This window comes from Pundamilia nyererei, unplaced genomic scaffold (genome assembly GCF_000239375.1).
Source record: "Pundamilia nyererei isolate P.nyererei 1_Seehausen unplaced genomic scaffold, PunNye1.0 scaffold00045, whole genome shotgun sequence".
Classification (NCBI taxonomy): domain Eukaryota; kingdom Metazoa; phylum Chordata; class Actinopteri; order Cichliformes; family Cichlidae; genus Pundamilia; species Pundamilia nyererei.
Genome location: NW_005187446.1, coordinates 3,401,536 through 3,425,851, shown reverse-complemented (window position 1 = coordinate 3,425,851; position 24,316 = coordinate 3,401,536). Strand labels below are relative to the sequence as shown.

Sequence of the window (24,316 nt, the reverse complement as noted above, 5' to 3'; positions counted from 1 at the left end):
AAGAGTGAAAACAGATATAAGATCCCTTGAAAAATTATATAAATGAAACTTGTAAGTTTTGGATACTTACTAAAACAATATATGAAAGTAATGAGAAAGTGGCCACTTTCATGAGTAAATCATGTAAGCCTGATATGATTCACTATATGAAGTAGGCCACATCTTATGCAAGTCTTTTATAAGTTTTTACTTTTTCTTTTCCATATGGGATGGTTGTTGTTGGTGCTAGACTGGTTGGTGTGAGTATTTCAGGAACTGATGTTTTACTTGGATTTTCCTACACAACCATCTCAAAGTTTTACAGAGAAAAACTGAAAACATCCAGTGAGCAACAGTTCTCGAGGCGATGTCAGAGGTCAATAGTAACTTAACTCACTTGTTACAAGAAAGCTATGCAATGCACAACCATGTAAAATCTTAAAGCACCTGCGCTACAACAGCTGAAGACCACAGCGGGCGCCAGCCCTGTTAGCTAAGAATAGGAAAGTGAGTTCACTCGGGTTCACCAAAACTGGACAACAGAAGATTGGAAAAATGTTGCCTGGACTTTCTGCAGCAACATTCAGATGTTAGAGTCAGAATGTGGTGTAAAAATAAAAGCATCCTGCTCGTATTAACAGTTCAAGCTAGCGGTGGTGTAATGGTGAGGGATATTTTCTTTGCACACTTTGGACACCTTACTACAAACATTGTTTAAAACACCACAGCTTACCTGAGCATTGTTGCTGGCCATGTCTATGCCTTTATGACTACAGCAGGATAACGCACAAATCATCTTAACTTGGTTTCTTGAACATGAAAATCTGTTTGGTGTACTTAAATGAACTCCACGGTCACTAGATCTGAATGCAACATCGGATGTGGTGGAACGATAGATTCACATCACAGAGACAAGAACTCTGCAGCATGTGTGACGCTATCACGTCAATATGAGCCAAAACGTTCCTAGCACTTCGTTGAAAATGTGCCACGAAGAATTAAGGGAGCCACCAGTAAAGAGCCGTAAAAACTGTAAAAGGAATGAGTGTGCTTGTTATTAGCAACGCTGTTTTGATTCCATTGTGGTTTTTGAGGGCCCTGTATAGTGGAAAAAGTGACACGCTCCAGTCTTTTTGTTAAATGGTGAAAAAAAATGCATTGCAATTTTATGACACTGGGCTCTGAATTATGTCCATCAGTTCATAATGTTTCAACTCAAAGCTTTTGTTAACTGTTTCTGTGTTTCTGCGTTTTCCTATTTGTAATAATTTACTGGTGACTCTCCAAATGTCAAGTCCTTTGTTCGTTTCCTCGGCTTTCCTTTATCTGCCGCATTTTTCAAATTTCTTGTGATTGTTGTCAAAGCAGTGAGATCTGTTGTTCTAAGCTCTCTTTGTCACCATTACTCTGGCCACTGTTGGGAAGAGCTGACTATCAGAGGATGTAAAGGTGTTTCCTGTTTTTGGGGATCTAGATATGGAGACCCAATGGGTCTTGGTCAGCAGGGTGAGCAGTAGGGCAGAGACCAGGAGGCAGTGGGTTGTCACTGTCATAGTCTGTGGGAGAGATGAGCTGAGCCCGGCTCAGACTCAGCCAACTAATGCCATTAGTGTTTCTAATACCATTGTACTGTTCTCCCGGGCTAATGCCATTATGCAGTCTCCGGTGCTGCGGGCCCATTCAGTGCACACACCCCAGAGCCAGACATTTGGACCAACTTTACGCCTTATCTTTGATGTGGACAAAACACACACAATCGCCCAAAGCCCGATGTGGCCCAAACCAGGGGGTAAGATCTATTGTTGCTTTTCTGTGAACTGGCATGAACTACCACAATAGCCCAGTGTGCATGTGCGTACATACATACGTTTGTGTGTGTGTGTTAGTGTGCGTGAGCGTGTCTCATACCCTCACAATGCTCCATTGTCCCTCAGACCGCAGCAGTAATTTATGTAAAGATTCTTTCTTTTCCTTCATTTCCATCCATCACTTTTGTTGTTCCCCACTTTTCTCTCTCCCATTTGGGTTCCACTCATCCATCCTCCCATCCCTTTCTCCCCCCACCCTTCCCGTACTGTGAGACTGTGTCCATCTTTTGCTCTTTTTCTCCCCGTGTCACTCTTCCACGCTTCTCTACCTCCGTCTGCTTCTCTGCCTGCCTTTTTTTCCTCCCTCGCTGTCGCCGTGTATTGATCTCGATTTCTTCCACCTACACTTTTTTGTCTCTTTGTTGTCACCCTTCCGTACTATGCATTCGCTTGACTCTTTCATTTTCTGCTTTCGTTTCATGCCCTCCCCCCTCTTGGACTTACACCAGAAGTTGTAAAAAAGCAAGCAAAAAAAAAGGCAACTGATTTTACAGCCACTAAGCCATCTTCTGTATCTTTCCCTCCCTTTTTTTCCCTCCAGTGGTTTGAAATAAATGAGTGAGGGGAGAGGATTGCAGGAGGATGTCACGGAGAAACCATCACTTAAATTGTACAACAGCCTACAGGTTTATGAAAACATCATATTAATGTCATTCAGCATGAATTTATGGATAACATTAATGGCATTCAGAAAGCTGCAGTTTGCCGACACTCATAAAAAACACGCTGGCTTAAGCAACAGTGAAACCTTTTTATCCTTTAAATAAGGCTTTCTGGCCGCCACATCATCTCCTGCACAGGTGTCTTTGCACAGACTGATGAACTGAAACATTAAATATTTAGATTTCTTTTTCTTTTGGGGCTGTTTTATTAGGGTGTAAGGAGCTGGAGCGAATATTCATTGTTTCACTTAAACACGATCATAAAAATGATGACAGATTATGCGCAGCAAAAACGTATACTATTGATCTTATTTAAATAATCACGTGACAAAGGCTGGGAATTAATATCAATACCATATCGATGCTTCTGAAATGCCAACTGTAGTGCTGAAATGCCCCGAAATGTGCCATTAGGAGTTAGATAGAAACAAAATAATGATTAATACTAATGATTTTAGATGCTTAACTCATATTAATACTTAACATTTATTTAATATTAAATACTTCAGATTCAAAGCAACATTCTTCTTATGCTAAACTAAAAATCAGATGGCGTTTGTTGGCTGGACAAAAAATCTCCGGGCACTGATATAATGGAAAAATTTGTATCCATTTATTCATATTTCTGGAAACTGACAAGAATCAAAGCAACAAATAACAACAACAACTTGCAGACCGATTTGTCTGCGTATAAGCTTCAAAATTGTTGCATATTAAGACATGTTTGACTTTTGCTATCTCTAAAAATCAGACAATTAAGTTAGGAATTTTTTGTATGGCTGCTAAATAACTAACGGTGTATCTATTTGTTATATCTGTCACATGACTGATCATCAAACATCAGGCATGTCAGAAAATTTCATATAACACTGAGCTCAAGCTGTGATATGTTTGACTCTCTAAATCGGTTTACCCTCTCCCAACACACAAAAACATACACATCATCTACTCACAGCTGTAGTAGTAGTGTCTCCCTGGCAGAAACTCAAACCCCAGTGAGAAGGGCGTGAACCTTTGGATCTTTTCTGAGAAGCGCACTGGTCCATATGGAGCAAAAGGGGTGTTACACTCCCACCTCTTGATGGCCCCCCTGGTCTCTACACAGCCTTGGAACGACTCTTCTCCCACCAGGTAGAGGGCAAGGGTCTCCGGCTGCCCGTGACCCACGGCCTCCTCGTTGGGGTAGTGGGGGCAGTGGATGTCCAGGTAATCGTTGAAATTCAGCTGGACAGACAGATCACCTGCTGTTAACCTGGAAGGAAGAACGACAACGGCATTAATACTGCATGTAGCAATTAGAGACTGATACATGACTGAAGGAGGGGGGAGGCAGTGATAGACTGCAGACACGTAGAGAAAGAGCGAGAGAAAGGCCAGGAATTCCACAATTTTCCAAATGCACATCCAACACTTGTGACAGGCAATAAAACAACATTTTGATCTTTTTTAATACAAGAATTTGGTGGGATTCAAATGCTACAGCTACACTTCTGGACCAGTGATGATGCTGAGTGTCAGCTAGAGAGAGCAAAAATTCCTCACATGCTAATTAAGACCACTGAGGGGAGTTCAGCGTAAAATAAACTCGACTTCCTCTCCTTTCCACTCTCCCACTGCACAGCACAGATAGACAGATAGATGTGTGTACAAACGTAAGCGTATGTGCATGTGCATGTACAACCATGTCAGTCAAGGCTGACTGGAGTTTGGCATAACAACAACTCTGGACAAGACAGCATCATTAGGACAGAGCAGCTGCATAATGTGCGATCTTTCAGAGCGAGGATTCTGACTTCCTGTCAGCCCGCAGTATAAAGAGTTTCCCATGTACAAGCTAATATGTGAATGAAAGAATGAGAATAAAGTCAGAAGGGAAGAAGATGTAAGACAAAGCAAGAGAGGTTAACTTAACATAAAGATATCATAAGACTTCATGAAAGAACAAAGAGGGAGACAAGAAATAGGAAGGGAAGCGTGTGACAAATGGAGGAAAGGCCTGTGAGTGATGAAGAGACATGAGACGAGTCCCACAGGCAGACAGAAGGAGGTTGGTGAAAAGAAAGTTTTGGAGACAGGATGAAGAAAAGCTGGAACAAAAATATGTTTAAAAAGAAGCCAAAGGAAGAAGTTGGACATACAGGTGCAAAAAGTGGAGTAAAGAGAAAAGTAAAGTGTTTTAATTAGTGACCCCAGAGAGCCTGAGTGCAGACACACAGAGAGAAGAACAACGGAGTGGAAGAAGAGAGGAGACGGACTTTAATTGGTCTCCTCTTCGCATGGAGTGCAGGAGCAAAGAATGAGGGGCAGAATGTGGCTTGGGCAGAAGGTTCAGGTCCGTCAGTGGGAGTCTTTATAGAGGGGTGACAGAGCGGAGGAGAGAGGAAGGAGTGCTGGGAGTCAGTCAAGGGGAACATGGGAGGGAAAAGGAGCGTGGAATGGGGAGGGGATGGCGGTGGTGGTGCACGGCAGAGTACTCTGAAGTTAAGTAGGCGGACAGAGAGTAGACCAAAAGAATAAATAAGAGGAAGAAATCAGTGTGGAGAAGGAGGAGGATGAGACAGAAGTGATGCAAGCCAAAATGAAACGGATAGAAATGACAGGAAGCAAGAGACTGAGACGGTCCAACAAATCTGCAGAGAGTATCAAAGATGGATGGAGCAATGAGAGGAGAAATGACAAGAGTGTCGGCGAGAAGGAGGCCAGAGCTCAAAAAGTAGAATAGAAATGAGCGTTGTGTTAACTCTGAAGCTGAGCATGTGTGCAGCAGGTGTGTATTTCTGTGTGAGACCACAAAAGCAGAAAGGCATGTGCGACTAAGTGTGTGTGTGTGTGTGTGTGTCTTGGGGATGCAGGTGAGACCCTGGAGGCAAATCTCACCAAAGCTGCTTCCTGCTCAATAGCGACCGTGCAGAATTGGCAATCTATCCACAGGACAGGACACCATCGATCAGGATCCCTCGCTCAGGACACACACGCGCACACACACTCTCCCCTGATCAATATCCCCTCTGTGAACGTGTGTTTGTGTGCGCAGTTATGTGCGACAGCTCTATTACCTGTGCGCTCTAATTACAGCCATAGAAAAGCACTTGAATTTCTAGTTAAGAGAACGCTAACGCAAAAAAAGCACATACACACAAGCACAACACTACATTTACTCTTCATACTACCCGTGGTGATTTTTAAAGCCCCTCTGGGGCAGAGAAATGTTTGCTTAGGTGCGCCAGCTGTGGAAGTGTGTGTGCAGGTGTGTGCGTGTATGTGCATGTAATAATAGACGTGTGCTGTGTCAACATGCTGCACCCCCTGCTATACATGTCATTCAGCTCCAGCTTCTTCTGCATTCCTTAGGTCCTGTTTTCCCCACCCAAAAGCCCACTACGCATTTTTTCTTACTCCCTGCTTCTACTCCTTCTCCTCCCTTGTTGTTCTCCGCTCTGGATGACGTGAACCCATCCTCCATCTATTTCTTCAGCCTGCATTCTCCCTCCTATTTTTGACTTCTCTCTATCCCATATTACCCCACTCGCTACCCCACACAACCTTGCAACCTTGGGTTGCACCATATGTATGCCAGCAATTACAGAGTTGGTGTGCTGTACTGATGTCAAACTGTCAGCCCTCTTTCTTGCCTCTTCCACCCCCCCTCTCTGGTCCTAGTAGGCTTGGGTACGCCCTAATTACACTCAGCATCCTCCCCTCCTGCCAGCTGCCATGCAGCAGAGTGGTGACAGCACAGGGGCATGATGGGAGCACTGTGGAGCTGTGGGTGTCATAGAACAGAGCGCTGAAGCAGCCTATCGGTGGGAGAAACCTATGGAAGCAACAAAGAGGATTGGCTGGGTCCAGAGGGAGAGGGAAAAGGCACAGAACACACACTCACTGCATTTTGGCACACGTTGGCGGGAATACACACAAACACATGTTCACAAGCACCAGGACATGAAAGTACTTCAGGAGAATAAAACATGCTCTGTCCCTCATGCCACAGGGCTATCAATGACACCCTTCTCAGGACTGGTGCAAGCTTGTGGTTGATAAAGAAAAATCTCACAGAGGAGCAGAATCAAAAATAACATGCTGGGTTCTTCAGTGAAGAACTTGAAAAGACCAACATTTATCCCTTTATAATCACAGGAAATCAAATGCGGAATTGAAAGACTGAACATAGCTGACATGCTGCGGATGTGTCCATGTAAATGTGTGCAGACAAAGGCAAAAGTGTGCGTGTGCAATAATAATGAAATGCAGGGAGTTCACTGTGGCAGAGACCTTTGATCCTTTAATATGAGAGAATAATTAAAGGAGCAACAATCTTGCAACACAGCTTCAGGAATACAGAAAGGATACTTGATCACGCACAGCAGCTGCATGCTATGCATCTCGAATATACTAGAGCACTTAACGAAAGTACTTCACATAAACACCGGGGATACAAATATTCTGCTATAATGAAAATGCTAATAACATACTTACACTGTACTGTGCATGCCGAATGAATGCAGGAAATGTATATATACAGTCAGAGTACAGTAGGTTAAATAAACAAAGCCCTTAGTAAAAGCTTATTGGTTCCTTCAGGTGACAATAGGAGGCCAGAAGGCTTGGTCTAGCTTCACTCCTTCTTTGGCCAATCACAGCAGGATGACTGTTAACTCTGGGCACTACGCTGACTAGGCACAGCACACCATGGTCACCCTACCTTGGCTAGGCATAGCGTGACACAGTTTCAGTCTTCATGTTGGATACTGTAGTAACACAGATCTTTGGTGCTTTCAAGAAAGATACGCTTTTAAAGTGTTGTTCCTTTTTCTTTTCTTTGTGCATTGCACGATGGGTGGGAAATCATCTTGATGATGAAAGATGAGTGGGTGCAAGGTGAGTCATTACTCAAAATGAATAACGCAACTTCAATATTCACATACAACCATAATGACTGTCATAGTTTTTAATTATTGTTACTGTTAATGAACATTAACACAAACACTGTACTCTTGACCAGCTACAAACTGTCTTGCGACTCATAACCTTGAAGGGAATGGAAACCCATGGAGTCATATTGGCTTTATTGCACCATAAAATTTAATGCAACTGTACTCTGCTGTAGCATAAACTGTTCCATTAAGTACAGAATTTGCAGTCAGTTTTGACACTGGAGTCGATGATACAAAGTTTTTCAGGCAAACTTACTCATTAGCGAATGAGCTATCTGACAAGCTTGCTTAGCAGGATGCAGAGGCTGAAATATACTGAAATTTGTTTGGGCTTTTGCCTTAATTGGATAGTGGCAGTGGAGGTGGACTGGAAAGCGGGGAAAGAGAGAGGGGAAGACACGCGGCAAAGGATTGGTCGGACTCAAACCCGAGCCGCTGCTTTATGGCCATGCCATACAGCATGTGGTCAGATGCTCACCCATAAACCGGTGTCACTGAAATACGGAAAAATATTACCAATGCCCCACCAGCCACAGCAACTCTGCAATTAGCTCTACCCAATATGCAATCAACCCACAAACTGTATGTAAAAAAGATGGACTGAACCTCTGAGTCTGAAAAATAATTCCAGTGTTTCTTAAACCACCAAAGTCACCAAAAACAGTCAAAAACAAAACCAAACAACAAACTAACAAACAAAAACAATGAATTGAGCTAATATTTAGGGTGTGGCTACTTTTGGATTTTTTTTTAAATTTATGTATATTTTTATTTTGCAAAAAATAAAAATAAAAAATATTTTTAGTTTTTTTTTCCCCATCCACACGTTCACTAAGCACTCCATTTTTATAACGTTTCCCGGCAATTGTTTTAGACTTTAAAGGGTTAAAACGGGAATTTGAAAATGCATCTTTTACATACAGTCTACTTCTAATTTCTATCGGCTTCACAAAGACATACAGTCATGTAAAAATGATTTTTGCATTGCTGCATGTAGTCCTGTATTTTGCCCCCACCGGAATTAAAGTAAGGAGCAGCCAGGTGCTGCTAATCCTGATTTACTGAGCATTAGTCAGGAGTGGTTGTCCCATCAGCCCAAGGTCAGCCCATGCAATGCCCACAGAGGCTGTAGGAAAAATCCAAAAAGCAAAGAGCTACATGTCACATGGCAACACAGCTTAGGTCTTTATGTGAAGGCTTTGGAGAGACAACACCAAAGCAGAGATGTTCAGCCAAAACTCTCAGAAACCCAAACACATCATACCATCAACCTCATACCAACTATGAAGCATGGTGGTGGAGGGGTGATTTCGACTTGTTTTGAGGCACAGGGCCAGGGCACTTCGCTGTTCTTGAGTCAATCATGAACTCATGATCATGTATACCGAAGTGTTCCAGAGTCAAATGTGAGCACATCTGTCTGACAGCCAAATCTTGGCTGAAATTGGGTCATGTAACGGGATGATAATCCGAAGCACAGCAACAAATCTACAATAAAATGACTGAAGAAGAAAAGAAAAGTGCTGCAATGGCCTAATTAAAGCCAGTTAAAGACTTCAACCTGACTGAAAATCTTTGATGGGACATTAAGAGATCTGTGTATGAACAAATGTCCAAAAACCTCGAAGAACTAAACACCAAAATTCCTTCACAATGATGTGAGAGACTGATAAAGTCATGCCCAAAATTATTGCTTCAAGTTATTGCTGCTAAATGTCGTTCTACAAACTGATTTTTTTCAATATGTTTTGGTACCAAATGATAACAACCAGGCACTGAATCACAATTAACTGCTACTAGAGACAGATTTGATTACAGAAGACATGAAAGAGGACTAAAAGTGAGCACAACTAATACCAATACATTTTTCAAGTTAATATGTCTGTTTTGTGAAGACTTTTATAGGACGAGCTGCAATGCAGCTCAACTGATGGAAAGTATGGGAGATTTCATGACAAAGAGAGCCCAAAGACAGTACAGTAGAGAAAAGGGAATGAGCCAGATAACTGAAGAGTCTTTCCTTGAGGTCTGCAAAGCTTCAGTTAACTCCTACTCTACAGGCTATCCCATTTTCAAAAGGAAATTGTGGAGATTCTCAGTCAGCTGGGTCATGGTAGGTTATATCTAAAATGAACTTCTTCAGTTCTATCTAACTGGTTTGGAGGATGCCTGGGAGTCCTTCCCAGTCAGTAACAACTGAAGAAGCCTGAGAGGTGAAACTTCTTGAAGAAACTCAAGCAGATTGAGCAGGACCTTGATACTCGATACTTTTTGTTAGAATTTGGTTCTAACCTTGCTGTTCACCATGTCCCTTTCTCCCAGTCGATTACTCTTTACATAAACGTAAAAGAAAACAGAATGAGGGCCCCTCCACCCCCCGTTCCCAAAGCCGTGCCCCCCTCCATGCTCACACAAAGCCTTACTGTGTCCAGAGCCCAAACACCAATGTTGTGTCTAACCTGGTGCTTACTCCCCTCAACGCACACAAACAAGGATGTCACCCCCCACCTCTGACCATCTGGGCCCCCCCACGACCCCGCCTGCCCAGCTGGCTCAGAAATCCTTAAACAACCCTCCTACCACCCCACATCCTCAACACTCTGCAAACCCCACCTCTTTAGATTCTCAGTGTCATCAAACTGTGGCCAAACACTGATCAACCACTCCTCACAGAGAGGAAAGAGAGACTTAAGGGAAATAAGCTGCCGTGCTTATCTACCCTTTCCTGTCTGGTATGCCTCTACACAAGTGTGTACGCATTTGTGTGTCTCTGCTTTGTTCAAGGTCAGCAGGAAGTGTTGCTCTCTTCTCCACCAGACCTTTTGCTTTTCTACAAACTCCCAATCTCCAAATGTGAGTGCTGCGTGAACTTTCCTGCTACATTTTCCCCTCTCCTGTCTCTGTCTGTTTTATCTTCACATGCAAGTTCTGAGCACTTTTGCATTAATATGCATTAGGATCTAGGTGGCTTTCCACCACTGCTCAACATTTCCCAGGAAACTCCTGTGTCATCACCCAGGCAAAAAACCTCCGTCCTCAAAAGGATATGTGTGTCCACATGTTCAAATACACTGCATTGTGCTTTAATATGAGTATGTAAGCGCTTACTATGATGGCTGTGGGTGTGCATATGTGAGTAAACTAGATGAAGTGATTGGCTGCACCTTTCCTGCCCTCCAGGCTCTATTAAATGACCAGAAGGCACAGGGTATTCATACCTCTTCACTTCTCATTCAAACTGTGTGAATCAGCAGGTTGCCTCATGGAACCACATTCGCTATCAATTCCCAGACACTGATAAAATACACAGATACACAAACACACAGCCTTGCTGCTTCAGGCCTAAAGGACTCTCAGCCTCAGGTAAAGACAGAGTCTATTTTCTGCCTGTTACGGCAAAGGTTCTCTTCAGTTTGTGTATATGTGTCTGTTCTATGAGACTCAGCAGCACAACAGGATGCATAGCTATGGCCAGCAGAGCTGAAGAAAATTGCCCAATTCAGGCCCAGAGGACCCATCAGTATGGAAACCAATTCATCGGAGCCATTTTGATATGGCAGGATGTCTGCAGAAACCATCATCCCCTTCTGTGACAGACCTCTCTCATACACGGGCACAACTCGCCATGTGTGGTCCAGTCTGATCCAAAAATAAGCTTTCCAGTGATTTTTTTCCTTTGAGGTATGAAATTACGGTCTACAGCATAAATGGCCAAGAGTGCAGTCTGGCAGTCTATGGGTCCTTTTTCTTTTTAATTTTCACCAATTGGCCAGAAACAGTGTATGGCGAAATGTTGCCTCACTATACCCACCAGCGCTGCAGCAGCTAAAAGTCTGGCTCCACTCTCTCACCTTCCCTGAGCGGTAGCGGCCACACTTTTAAGATTAGTGTAAGGGAGAAAAGAGGCAGAAGGCGAAGAGTTTGAGCTCTCGTGAAGAGAAGAGTGATGGTGAAAGTGTGCGCGCGCACGGCTAAAAAAAAAAAAAAATGTGCACGGGACGAGAGCAGAGTGCATGGACGAAAAGGGGGTGTACAAAGGGGGGTAAATAAGGTCAGTCGTGCCGTTGCTAGGACAACCACCAATCCGGAGCTGGGACTGGTTCCAAGCCAACGCCCCACCCATCCATCCGTCGTTCTAGCCGTCCTTTTCCTGCATCTCTCGGTCGGACAGCCTAAACCTCAGAGTAATGAGTGCTCTCCATGTTTCTGCAGTCTAAATGGAGCTGCAGAATAAATACAGGGCTGATTTGTACAGGTGCCAGGCTCAGACACATAAACTAGCTACAGTACCTCACCGCCAAGACGCTGACAGGAATGACATATGACGAGAGGTGGGGAACAATGACAACTATGATGGGTGGACACCAAGACCAATGATTCAACCTATTTATAATATCTATCAAAGCGTATTGCTACAAAGTGGCAGCTGGGCTCATCTGCTGTGTCAACATCATGTGTCTAATATTTATGTATTGCTGGCTGGGCCCTTTGGATTTGCACAGTTCCAGAGCAGACAGATCCATCTATATTCAGAAACCGTCATGCTAAAGTTGAGTAAATGGACTATAAAAAGGTTTGTTATACAGAGTTGCCAGTGTTGCTATGCCAATAGACTGTACGGTGCATTGTAAAAGGGCACATTGGCAAGCTTCTTAACAGTTAAAAAAAACAAACAAGAAAAAGTATCTGTTAGTCTGCTTTATACACATGTGTTTAAAATGGAAACAATAGTCAGAATGACTCCATAGTTGGATCGTCACTGTCCGCATCCATAGGCTGTCATACATTCTGAGTTTCTGTCTGTCCTTTGAATGATAAAACGAGGATTTGACAACTCTGAAGGTGAAGGCTGCTTTGAAATTTTATAGAAAGGTTCTGTTTCTGTGCCACTTTTATGAAACTCAAATGCTCTAAATTGGCATTCAATCAAATGTGACCCATTTTTGTAGCAGTATTTGGAGTGAATGTGTTTTTTTCTGTGATGATGTCTGCTGTTGGTGCCATTTCTCATGTTGCATAAACGAACATTGTTAAACCAATATTTTGTAATTTTTTGTTACTGACTTCTTCTCTTCCATTCAGTCTTTGTAGTATACGCTCTACACTCTCATCTATTATTTAACTATACTTAACTACACTTACATGAGCCCCGGGTCTTTCAGCCCACCTGTGTAAGTGGGTTAAGGAGGACATGCAAGCGACACCCCATAGACACACATTTGCTCAGATGCACTCAATATAGTGAAAAGGGCGCTCATAAAGCACATACACTCAGCCAATAAATCAGACTTGGCTTTAAGAATCCATCATTTACTAAGTAGGTCACAGTTCTGATGCTGTAGACACTCTTTCCCATTTGTGTACTCTGTTTTTTCCCCTCCCTCGCCATGATGAGAAGGTCAATGCTGGATAGGCAGCCTAGTCCATTTATCCCAGGTGTGCATTCCTTCTCACTTTCCCAGTGTCTGATTATTTGGTGGTTGTTACGTTAGGAATGGCCAGTTGGAGGCCTAGAGCTGTCTTTCTGTCTGTCACTCACACACATGCACACACACACATACATACACAGTTAAGACATGTCAAGGAAACCTGCTCTAATACAACCAACAGGCTTGAATAATTTAAACAGAGGGAAGGAGAGGAAGGGAGACGATGGAGAGAGAAGGATTGGAGAGGCATACGAGTTAAGGAGTAAATAGAGTGAGCTGGTCCCTTTCAGTCTCTGTCTCCCGGTGAACTTATTTAGAAACTTCTATTCTTGGTTTCACTCTCATCTTCTGTCTTTCACCCCATCTTAAGCAGGTCTCATTTCCTTCACCAGTCAGTGTGTCTACACCTTCTTCACCATTCCTCTTCCTCCGAATGCTTCTTCCATCCTCGTTTTACCCACTTTGCCCTCCCTCCCTCTCTGTTTATCTAAGCACTTTCACGGTCACTGCTTTGGAATCCCAGGAGTCTAAACTGCCCCCTTCCCTCTCCCTTCCCACCATCACAGCCGATCCATGCTTCTCTCTCCCTCTCCATCTTTTTCCGTCACAACGGTTAAGATTCATATCGCTCTGTGTGTCGGGGGTATGGAGGGTCCCCTTTATTTCCCCTCAAGGCAGCCAGCTTTGTCCTGTTCTAGTCACGCACAGCCACCCACCCTGCCCCACCCTGCCCCTCACACTCATGAACACATATTCCCACCAGGGGTAGGACACTTACAGAGCCCGATACAATCAAAAGAGCCGAGAACAAAAATACTACATTATTGCCAAGTCTGCATGGGGTTTCGGCTAGGGTTTGGATAAGACTGTTGAATATGTTTTATTAAACTGAGCATATACAGCATTTTTAGCTCAAATACATGAGCTCGAGAGTGTGAAATAAAAATTTATACTCTTGACACTTAGCTTGATTTAAAAGTCTGCCTTGAAGCCGGATGCCTCTGAATTTCTTAGAGGGGCCAGTTGTGTTCCACAACACTGATGAAAGGTTCAGACACAATAAGAGGAGGGGTGGTGGTGGTGGTGGTGGTGGTGAGGATTTAGGAGCAGAAAGGAAGGAAATGGTGAGGGTCAAGAGAAGCGGTGCAGACGCCAGGCTAACGTGGTGCTAATAACAGCCTGGCATTGGACTGGGATTAACTGATTAATTTGGGATTAAAGATGACTGGTCGCTACTTTAAGTAATGAACCAGAATGACCCAAAATTACAAGATTAACACACAGGAGGCATGGTATGTGTGACTGTGGGTGAGTGCTCTTTGTTTCTTAACAGCAAAGCGACACGCGCTGCGACAAATACTACAAAAACTCACTTGTTTAGGTGTTAATTATGAACCTTTGATGAAGAACAACAAGGCCCTCACCAAATTTCCATTCTGCAGGCAAATCCATCACATCGATAAATGCAATAAACAAACGCAGCGAGTGAGTGATTTTGCGGCTTTTATGACTAGGCATTTGTCACCGGGTGTATTTTAGGGGAACGCACAGATTAATTCTGCGATCATAAACGTGCAGCATCTGCTACAGTGTTTTGAGAAGCGCACCGTGTACAAGAACTCCATTTCCAGCTGAATAGGGGAGCAATGAGATTCATGAGTTCTACTGCTACAAGGCCACAACTATGGAGATTTGGGACAAAGCTATTTCCATCCATTCAGCACAAAACGCAACCACCATTCCCGATACTCCTAGACTATCAACGATTCAAAAAAATAAAAGTTTACTTAAAGGATTAAAGAAAACACAAGTTAAGCCCTTAAAAAACTAAGTGGCGGATAAAGCATAAGTAAAATTGAGCTGGTTTTCACAGTATCCCCCCCCCCACGCTATGCACAGTAACACAACATGGCGAGATACCAAACTAATAACACGCAGATTATTAAGAGATACATATGTGCTTGTGCACATTTAAAAAGTGAACACAGTAGGGGGTTAACCGATGGCAATTATATAGCTACAATTACATAGCAGAGTTGATCAAATAAGGAATTCTGAAAAATAAAGCCCACATTTCCTTGAACTCATAAATAAAAGATCTCATTGGAACAAAATGTTGAGGAAAGAGGTGGAAAAAAGGAACAAGGGAGCAAGAGAGAAAAATAGCAGTCAGAGTACCAGGAGACAAGCATCAAGCTGTGCATCACTGCACCCCCCCTCCCCCCCCCAAAAATCATGTGGTACAGGTTATTGCAACAACAAAAGCAAATCTTGTCTGCATGCACGCACATGCCCCCCCCCCCCAAAAAAAACAAACAAACAACAAAACAAAACAGAACAAAAACCATATCTTCATCTTAGTGAAGTCCTCAAAGAATCGCTGGTGTTTATTTCTTTAATAAGCAAGTGTTATTATATTATGTCTCGGTGGCAATCAGGTAAAGACTGTAGCGCAAACTGAAAGCAGCGTCAGGTCTAAACGCAGCGTGGTCCCTACGTGGCTTCTCCCCAGAGTCCGAGCATCCATGAGCGAGCGTATATGCAGGCAGGGTGACGGTAGCGTGTGTGAGCCTCTCTACGACACCTGTATACATGGCTGCGTCACGGTGAGTGTGTGAGTAAGCCCCTGTGTGTGTGTGTGTGTGTGTGTGTGGAGGGAGGGGTGGAGAGAGGGTTTGCTCCTCACGCCTTCTTGTGACAGTGATAGTAATACCTGCTGACATCCTTTCTTCCCTCTCTCCCTCTCTCCTCATCCCTCCATCCCTGGGGGCCTCCCTGAGCTGTTTTGGGAGTTGAAATCTGTTGACTCTTTCACTACCATCGTCTCCTTAACGCACTCGCCATCCCTCACTTTTCTCCACTGCAGGTCTAATGTTTTTACCATCTCTCGGGGCTGACGAAAAAAAAAAATGAAGCAGGCAAGGCAGCGTGTATATTCATTTGTGGTGTGTGTGGCAGCGCAAAGAGAAACAGAAGCGAAATGTTTCTGCACGCGTTTTACATCACCGGGGGGAGCGCTGCACAGTATGCTGTGCTACCACACTTCTGGGAGGCAATACCAAAATAATATTAGTTTTTGTTCCACCATGGAAAAGTCTCCTAAAAATAAAAAAAAATTAATAATACAGAAGAGTCATAATATCAACACAGCACAACATTTGTCATGTGATCTATCTGGAAATCTCAAAGGACGGGATAAAAAGCGGCTTTAGGAAATAGGAATACTTGTGTATGTGTAGCTGAAAGTGTTACTCGAAACTTTTCTGTAACAACTATAAAAAGAGAGCAAAAATGAAACATACACCCCATAAGTACACACGCATGTTCACACCCCTTTACATATCTTTTTAAATCTAAGGATTTCTTTGTTGTGTGTAGATAAAGTGTACACAGCCACACCTATAGCTTAAAAAAAAATCCTTTATACATACCACCAGAATACATAATTGCTAATACTTATCAAAAAGCTGCGAGTTAGCAGCTTGCACAAAACATTCCCCGTAATCAGAATATGGGAATTTATGCTATTCTGTGCTTTTAAGCATTTTCCTCACACATTCTGTAACAGAATTCATTTTTATATAAAAGAAAATTATTTTAAATCCTCCATTACACACCCCCCACGACAGAACGCCAGAGTGCCTTATTATTATTACATCAAGCACATTTATGATATTTCCCCAAATCGTAATAAATGTAGCTTAAAAGCACCACTTCGCAGACACTTTGTGACACGTGAAAGAGAGAATTTAAACCTGAGACAGATTTGTGGGGCTCTTTACTTTAATCCAGTGACACACTGCAGCGTTAAAATCAAACACATGAATATTAAGACTTTTAAAAAGACATCAAGCCCATAGACCTCTACTGGTTACGTGACACATGAGAGAAGCACTCCTGAAGTCGCAGATTTATGATGAAAACACAAAAGTTGTCCGCTAACAAGGCAAAAAGTTAGAGTTTTGCAAGAAAAATGGCTGTCCTGTCTGCACCTGATGACTGTGACTCTCAGTTAGTGACCAAAACAAGTGAGTCATTGCACGGAAATACGCACAAAGCACAGCTTTCACACACAAAAGCAGGAGCAATTTCTAGGAAACTGGCTTGGAGATTCTGTGTGAACATCTAAGCAATTATCAAGAAACACTTCTGGAGTGAATGTACTTAAGCATCTTTAAAGAATATAGAGATATGATGGCAAACATGTCTCAGTGCCCTCCTGGTAGTGAGGACCTTGTCTGGTACAATAATCCTGATTCCAGCTACAGCCTTTTGCTTTGCCTCGGTCAATACTAATTCAATTTCTGTCAGCGGGAATTCCCAAGTTGCCTCTTGGCAGGATCTCTGAGCCGAGAGAAAGAGTACAGCGAGAGGCTATAGGTACATGTGGACGCGTTTCTGCCTGCACGCGTAATAAAATGAGAATGAAATACTCGAAAATGCACATATGGGCCAAACAGCGAGCAGATTGCTTTGTTTTGGTCAAGCTCAGAGTGACGGCGTTTCCCACAGTTTACAAATTCTTGCGTGCCAATTTAATTGGCGTTTTGTACGTCAAAGGACTACACAGCTCGCCTGACACTTACAACAATGACATCTCATTGTGTGTCGTGAATGAATGAATGCACTCCTGCTCAGTGCTCACCAACAGCCCTTAACCACCATAACCACCCTCTTCACACACATGCGCCACAGCAGCCATTTTGTGCCAAAGCTGGGCTGCACCGTGCCAACTGAGCTGCAGACATCACTGAACCTCATTTCATTCCACAGCTGTTCCACCCCACTTGGAGACATTCACACAATGCAACTTATTACAGCTTAATGCAACCTAATATTGATGTATGTGTGTACACAGAGAAACAGGGCAGCGTGGGGAGAGAAATTGGGAAAGAGATGGGTCCATATGCAGTCTAGCGATAATGCAAGAAGCCGGCGATAATATCTGGGTGTTAAATTGGTATCGATTGACTAAATATCCTGACCAGGAGGAGAGAGCGGCCGTCCTTTCATGCTTGTACACCATGTCTGCTCCGACTGCTCCAAGCTGCACTGTGACTATCTGATCCATTTTAATACAGACATCCTCACTGCTAGGCCCCAAACCTCATTTTCAGCACAGTGTGCTCGAGTCTTCCTATGCATGTGTATCTCAGCGTTCACTTCAAATGCAAAGATTAGTTTTGTCGTGCAACGATTATGCTGGTTTCATTCTAAGGTATATCACTAAACAGTGAAATAGAGGATTACTGATTTCACACAGATGTACACATGAAAGGTGAGGGAAGCAGTGTCGCATGGTAGATACCTCTAAATATTTCTGGAAAGACTTGCTGGAGATAGTTAGGCCATGTGGCATTTCAAAGTTGCACAATACTCTTATATGCAAGCCCCACCTTAAAAAAAGCCAAGCATCCACAGACAATATTATGCCTTTTTCCTCGAACACTTTAGTCACACCTAAAATCAACTAACGAGTGGAAACAAAACAATGACCTATTTAGATGCGAGGCTGGCAGGCACAGTGGTTGGTAAATGTTCCCACAGCTACATACTGCTGACCGGAACAGGCGATTTTTCCTGTTAAACCATTTTCACTACTTGCTGTGAGATGAAGGGAAGTTTGGAGAAAAGTAAAAAAAAAAAAAAAAAAAAAAAAAGATAGACAAAAGCACCTCCAACCCCCCCCAAAAAAGAAAAACAACCCAGATGAATTATGTGCAAGATCAGAAATGAATCAAAGCCTTGAGTGGTTTAATGGGGCTGGGTATCCTCGTGCATTTCTGGGTTTTGTTTTTCCAGAACTTACACTTATCACACTGCATCTCTTCAAGGAAACAAAGACTTCCCTTTTACGCTAACCAGCCAGTAAGAGCCACAAGCTTGCACGCACAGACACACACACACAGGCACGCACACACCTCTGACAGAGCTATTGTTCCAGTGAAATGAACTTCAACCAACAACAACGACGACACCCAACGTCAATTCTCAGGCATTCAAATCACTAAAAATCACTGCCTTGCATTGTTTTCTGACAGAGATGAAGAAGCTCGAGTGTACACAGAAGTTAACTCAACCACAGTTTACCTCCAGATAATAGACTCGATACCACAAACAAACAGACAAAGCGCATTTACAAAGACAGATAACGCACACAATTGCACTCGCAAAGGCGGTTCTATATCTGCACAGACCACAGCGCAGCGGCGAAGTCAGACAATAGGCACTGACACGGAGAAGGGAGAGAGACACTGATGCAGCTATGACAGATGAGAAAGAGAGAGAGACATGAAGTGATATTCAGAGAACGAGGAAGAGTGTGTGTGTGTGTGTGTGTGTGTGTGTGTGACAGAGTGAGTGAGAGAGAGAGGGGGACTGCTTTGTTAGCAGGACCGGGAATAAAGTGGTAATTACCTCACTGTGGGTTTGTTGATTATAGTTCAGCCAGGTTCTCCATGTTAATCATTTACCAGGGGAAGATAGAGATTAGTACATAGACAGACACAGAGAGAAGAGAAAGCAATCCGAGGAACGTATTCATTTGCATGTCCAATCTACAGAGGGGTAATAGATGCAGACAGATCGCTAGATGAAGGAATAAAATAAGGAGAAGAAAGAAATCAGTCTAAAAGTGCAATCATCATCCTTGACAAGACACAATTACAACTTATCTGCTTTTATTTTACTGTATATTGCATGTGTCTGTTTGTGCAATCCCACAGATCAGTTACGTGTGTGTGTGTACGTGAGTGCAGCTATGGTATGCAGAATGTGATTTACTTTGGTATTTAAACTGGATCATTCACAAGTGCACACAGACGGAAATGATGCATAAACAGAGCAGAGATTACACGGAGGACTTATGAGGGCAGCTTTCAATAAAGATACAGAAAACCAATACAAATATTCATCACCTCATGCCCCGTTTAAACATGCTTCACTGGCTTAGAGCTCACCCTAGGTCTTTGTGTGAGCGGGTGAGAGACGGGGGGGAGAAAGAAAGAAAGAAAAAAAAAGAGAGGGAGCGCGAGAGCTCAGAGGGGTCTGGTCTGATATTTTATAAAGATTAAGTTTGTGTCCAAACTTTCAGAGTGAGTTCAAGTCTGGGCAAGTGAGGATGCAGGTAAGGAAAACTGGTTACGATGTTTCTGTCGCGGGTTTTAAATGTTAATGTCATTTACAATTAAAACTACGCTTGTCTGCCTCTACGCAAATTCAGAAACAAAAAAATATGGGGTGCGGAGAAAGCAAAGGAGCTGGCAAGCAGAGACTGAAGCTTGAGCTGTGATCCAGGGGAACTGTTGCAACAAGTTTTCATCCTCTCCGGGCAGATAGGAGGGAAAGCAATAGTACAAGTGAGTGCCAAGAACCAGAAAATGGAGTAGGTGATTAAAGCTCCAGGTATGGGTGACATTTATTCTCGTTACAGATGTATGAGCAGCCCAATCTTTCAAGCCATTTCTTGTCCCCCAAGAAGTGTAATTCAATCCCTAAAGTTTTGATGCTTTGAGTAAACTTCCTGACGGCTCCTGAGCGAATTTATGAGGATGCATGCAGCGCAAAAAGCAGACACAGCTGTATCTGCAAATAGGCTGGTCAACGTGTTTGGCCCAACAGGTTTAAAAGCTCTCCGTGGAACACAAGAAGAAGCTGAATACACCAATAAACCAGTCTGAGCTTGTGGCTCAGGGGAGAGCTAAGGTAAACTGTCAGCACTCACAAATACACACACACTCAAGCTTTGAGCACTGGGGTTATATTATTATACTAACCTTTAACTGCTCCAGGAAGTAAAAAATAATTTCTCTTCTAATAAGGAACTATTGCTCTGAGAGAGACACGGTTATAAAATGGAGAGCGATCGTAAACCGTGTTCATAAAAAATCATAAAAGAGGGCGATCGAACCACTGGAGCCCCACAAAAGAAAGAGGCAGGGGTATCCGATTCTGCAATGTTCAACGCCGACCCCGCAGTCAGTCTATCACTTTCATTTCAGAGCTTCATTTTTCAATATAGGGGGTGCTAAATGTGTGCCAGTTAAAGTGTTTCATTGAGCCTTTGTTACAAGCATATTAGCCAGCAAAGAACAGAGCAGTGAAGCCCTACAGTCTCCACTTCACTGCCCTTGCTTCATTAAAACTATAAATCTAGATGTTGTAGGGAAAGGTGAAGGCCAGAGATGGGATCCTGTCGTTCATATTAAAAAGAGTCCGTTTTTCCACCAGCTACGGTTGTTATAAGCAGCTTAAGCATTTGTTTTAAGCTAGTCTTTAGATGCTTTCCCAGATTCACATGTGACAGGAATAATGTTGCCATGAATACACTCAATCACTTATTGTTAGTTCATGAATGTGCAAAATACAATTTCTTACATTTCCAAAGAAGGTTGGTGCATGGGGTCAAATTTATTATCAATATTTTACCAATAAATCAAGCAAAGCCAGTTCTACACAAAACTATGAACTGTTTTTAGCTTATAAAGCTATAGTGTTACAACATTTACAGAGGAATGTTAGTGTGTATCTCAAGTCATGCGTCTGGCAACATGGAGAATGATGATCCAAGATTAACTCTCTTTAAGTCCCGTTTCATCAACTCCAAAAGAAAACGAGGCTTTTCTCTTACTTAGTATACCTCTGGTCACCATCTTTGACCTGCTGCTGGTTTTGTGTCGCCCAGGTAGCCCATAGATGATGGACTTACCAGAGCCATTTTAGCAAGAATCAAAGCACTGAAACTAAATCTCAGCCACAACAGTGAGCTGAAAGATGTTAAACAAGGCAATGTAGAATGGGAATGGATGAAATAACACAAAGTTATGCTGAAAATGTCAAAAAAAAAAAAGGTTTTACACGGTTATTAATAACAGTTACACTGTAATCTGTTGCAGCACTGCGGACAAAAAAAAAGCAGGAAGCCAATCGTGGTTATTTTCTGACTGTCTGTACTCAGAATGTCAGACGCAGTCTTTGGCTCTCTTATTGCTACGTTGATCCAACAAAATCACGGCTCTCGTGTCCCTGTGCTCCTCTTCCCCTCACCTGGCTGCATTTACAGGCCTCAGGACAACTTGGCTGGCTCGCTGGCTGGCAGCTAATAGAAAATATGGTATGGGAAAATGACTGAAGCTCAACTAATCACACAGCCAATATCCATCACTGGGCTGGAGGGAGTTGTGAGACATAAAGAGGAGAAGGAGGAGTGAGGGAGTGCAGACAAAAGATGAAAGGAGAAGGATGTAACAAGGGAGGTAATGAAGAGAGAGGAGAGGAGAGGAGAGGAGAGGAGAGGAGAGGAGAGGAAAATCCTTGTGGTAAACCCAGGGGATTCTGGACTTGGTGCAGCATCACGGCACCACTGATAGCTTTGTGATTGGGTGGTGTTGCTGATGAGAGTGATTCTCTGCCACAGTGGGTTACTCTCCACCGTGATGCTGATGGCATTGTGATTGCGTGGTGTTGCAGCAGACTGTGTGGCCATGCCACAGGCTGTGACCATTCATCCCTGAATCTCTGGAGAACAAGAAGGTGCTTCCTAATCCTCAGTGTTTCTGTCCACCACATTTCTGTCAGATCCCAATTACATGACTGAGTTTTCCCCCACATGCACACACCGGGTATAACCTCCACTACAAGAGCCTGCCCCCTAGACAAAGGAGCTCTTGGGGAAATTAATAGTCCCAGGAGTCACATTTCTGTCAGATTTTGAGCATCTACAAATGTAAAATCATAAAGATAAAACAGTTACTGACAGAGCAGTCTCTGTGGCCAACGGCTAAGTAAAAAGGTCGTTCATCTGAAAGAGCGTTTGGGGACTCTGGCCTCTGAGAGAGCAAGAGTCTAGAAAAACGTGTAAGAGAGTCGCGAATGTGTTCTGGTGGGCAGTAGCCCGTCAGGCCCTGCAGGTCTCCCACCTCAAACCTTCAATTAGCAAGCACTGGAACACCTGGATCAGCAGGTGAGCCACACTCTGCCTGGCTAATGGCCCCAATCAACCCATTACACACACACAGCTTCCCCTTACCTGACTACATATTCGCTTATGCACAGCAGCACTTTAGACTTTAATATACACCTGTGTCCTGAGAATGCTATCTAGGGCACTATTCAGAACAAACACTTAGGAAGAAACCCTTACTTCTGCCTTTCTATAAGTAGCATAATCACTAACTCCAAGAAGCAGCAGACAGGTGAAAGCCACGGTTAGAGTGTGGTCAATATGATAAAGATAACTGGCTGCGGCAAGGAGGTGAGATCACTCAGGTCTCTCTCAAGTGGACCGAGGGTTCCACTGTACTCACAGAGTTGAGACTACTTGATTTAAAGGAAACAGCCTGATAGCTTTTGGTGCAGGTTTGACCTGTTTCCCTCCCTGCTGCATTTAAGTAAACATTGACGTGAGCTGGTACATAGCTGAGATTCTTTTAAACAACTAAAGCCTGAGTCATTCACAAGGCATCATTAAAGATGTTGTGCAATGGCATGAAAGTGCAAGTTCAGACCAGCTATGTTTATTCTCACCTAAACTGGTAGATTAAACCAAATCTGGACCCCTAACAGTGAACATTTATTTGGTCACTAGTGATGAAAATAAAACAGCCTTCTCGTTTTGTACCAAGAGAAGCGTCATTACGCGCACAGACTCCCCCTCCTCACCTTGTGTTTGTAGAGTTCCAAAACACGGTGTGCCTTTTGGCCACAACAGCTGATATTATATTGAAGAAGACAATCGTAGCTTTCCAAGCAGGCGGAGTTCCGAGTGTCCACAGCAAGGTGCCCATCCTGGCCCCTGCGGAAAGGTTCTGCACCGGCTGGGAGTGGTGCGCAAAATCAGGTGACGAGACCCGACGCAAAAGAGCTCCGCGAACAACTTTCTTCAGGAGCTTCAGCAACTCATGAACAAACTCACACTTTAGCGTCAACTGCTGCTGCAGCTTCCCATGATGCAACAACGTGAAGTGATGTCCCTCACAAAAAAAAAGTTAACAATTACAGGCTGCAAAGAAGGTGTGCACCACCACAGAGAAACGTTGCTGAGCGCGTCTCCACACTGCGCATCGTGGTTTAAGAGTGAGCTCTAGTCACTGTAATGACTTAAAAAAAAAAGACTGACTTTAAAGCTTGGGGATTCGAGTACAGTAATAGGGCAGAATATAAATTTAAACTGTCAGATGGTTTGGCAGCAACAGGCTACGGAACGCTGGAAGGGCGGATGCGCTGGGCCGAGGGCGGTGCCGGGGAAACTTTAGGCCAATCACTCAACAAGGGTGTGGCCATGTTATTGTACTGCAGCGCAAAGTTAAGTCCTTGGGAGGTGCGCCCACTGGTGTGGGGAGACAGATTGTCACTGTTCCAGTTTTTCAGGAAAACCTGGGTTCTTCTTAGTGGACCGAATAGTTTCACTTATTCAGTCTCATTACTCAGCAGCAAACACCACTTTT

General features: G+C 43.4%; 1 protein-coding gene across 2 annotated transcripts in view; it reads right to left on the bottom strand.

Moving 5' to 3' along the window:
* Window positions 1-24,072, bottom strand: part of efna4 (ephrin A4) — a 34,357-nt gene extending 10,285 nt beyond the window's left edge. For both annotated transcript variants that reach the window (XM_005732105.1, XM_005732106.1), the window contains exons 1-2: window positions 23,532-24,072; window positions 3,463-3,761 (exon numbers count right to left, since the gene is read on the bottom strand). In XM_005732105.1, coding sequence (XP_005732162.1) covers window positions 3,463-3,761; window positions 23,532-23,656 — 424 coding nt within the window. In that variant the 5' untranslated portion in view covers window positions 23,657-24,072. The remainder of the gene's footprint in view (window positions 1-3,462; window positions 3,762-23,531) is intronic.
* Window positions 24,073-24,316: the final 244 nt, after the last annotated feature.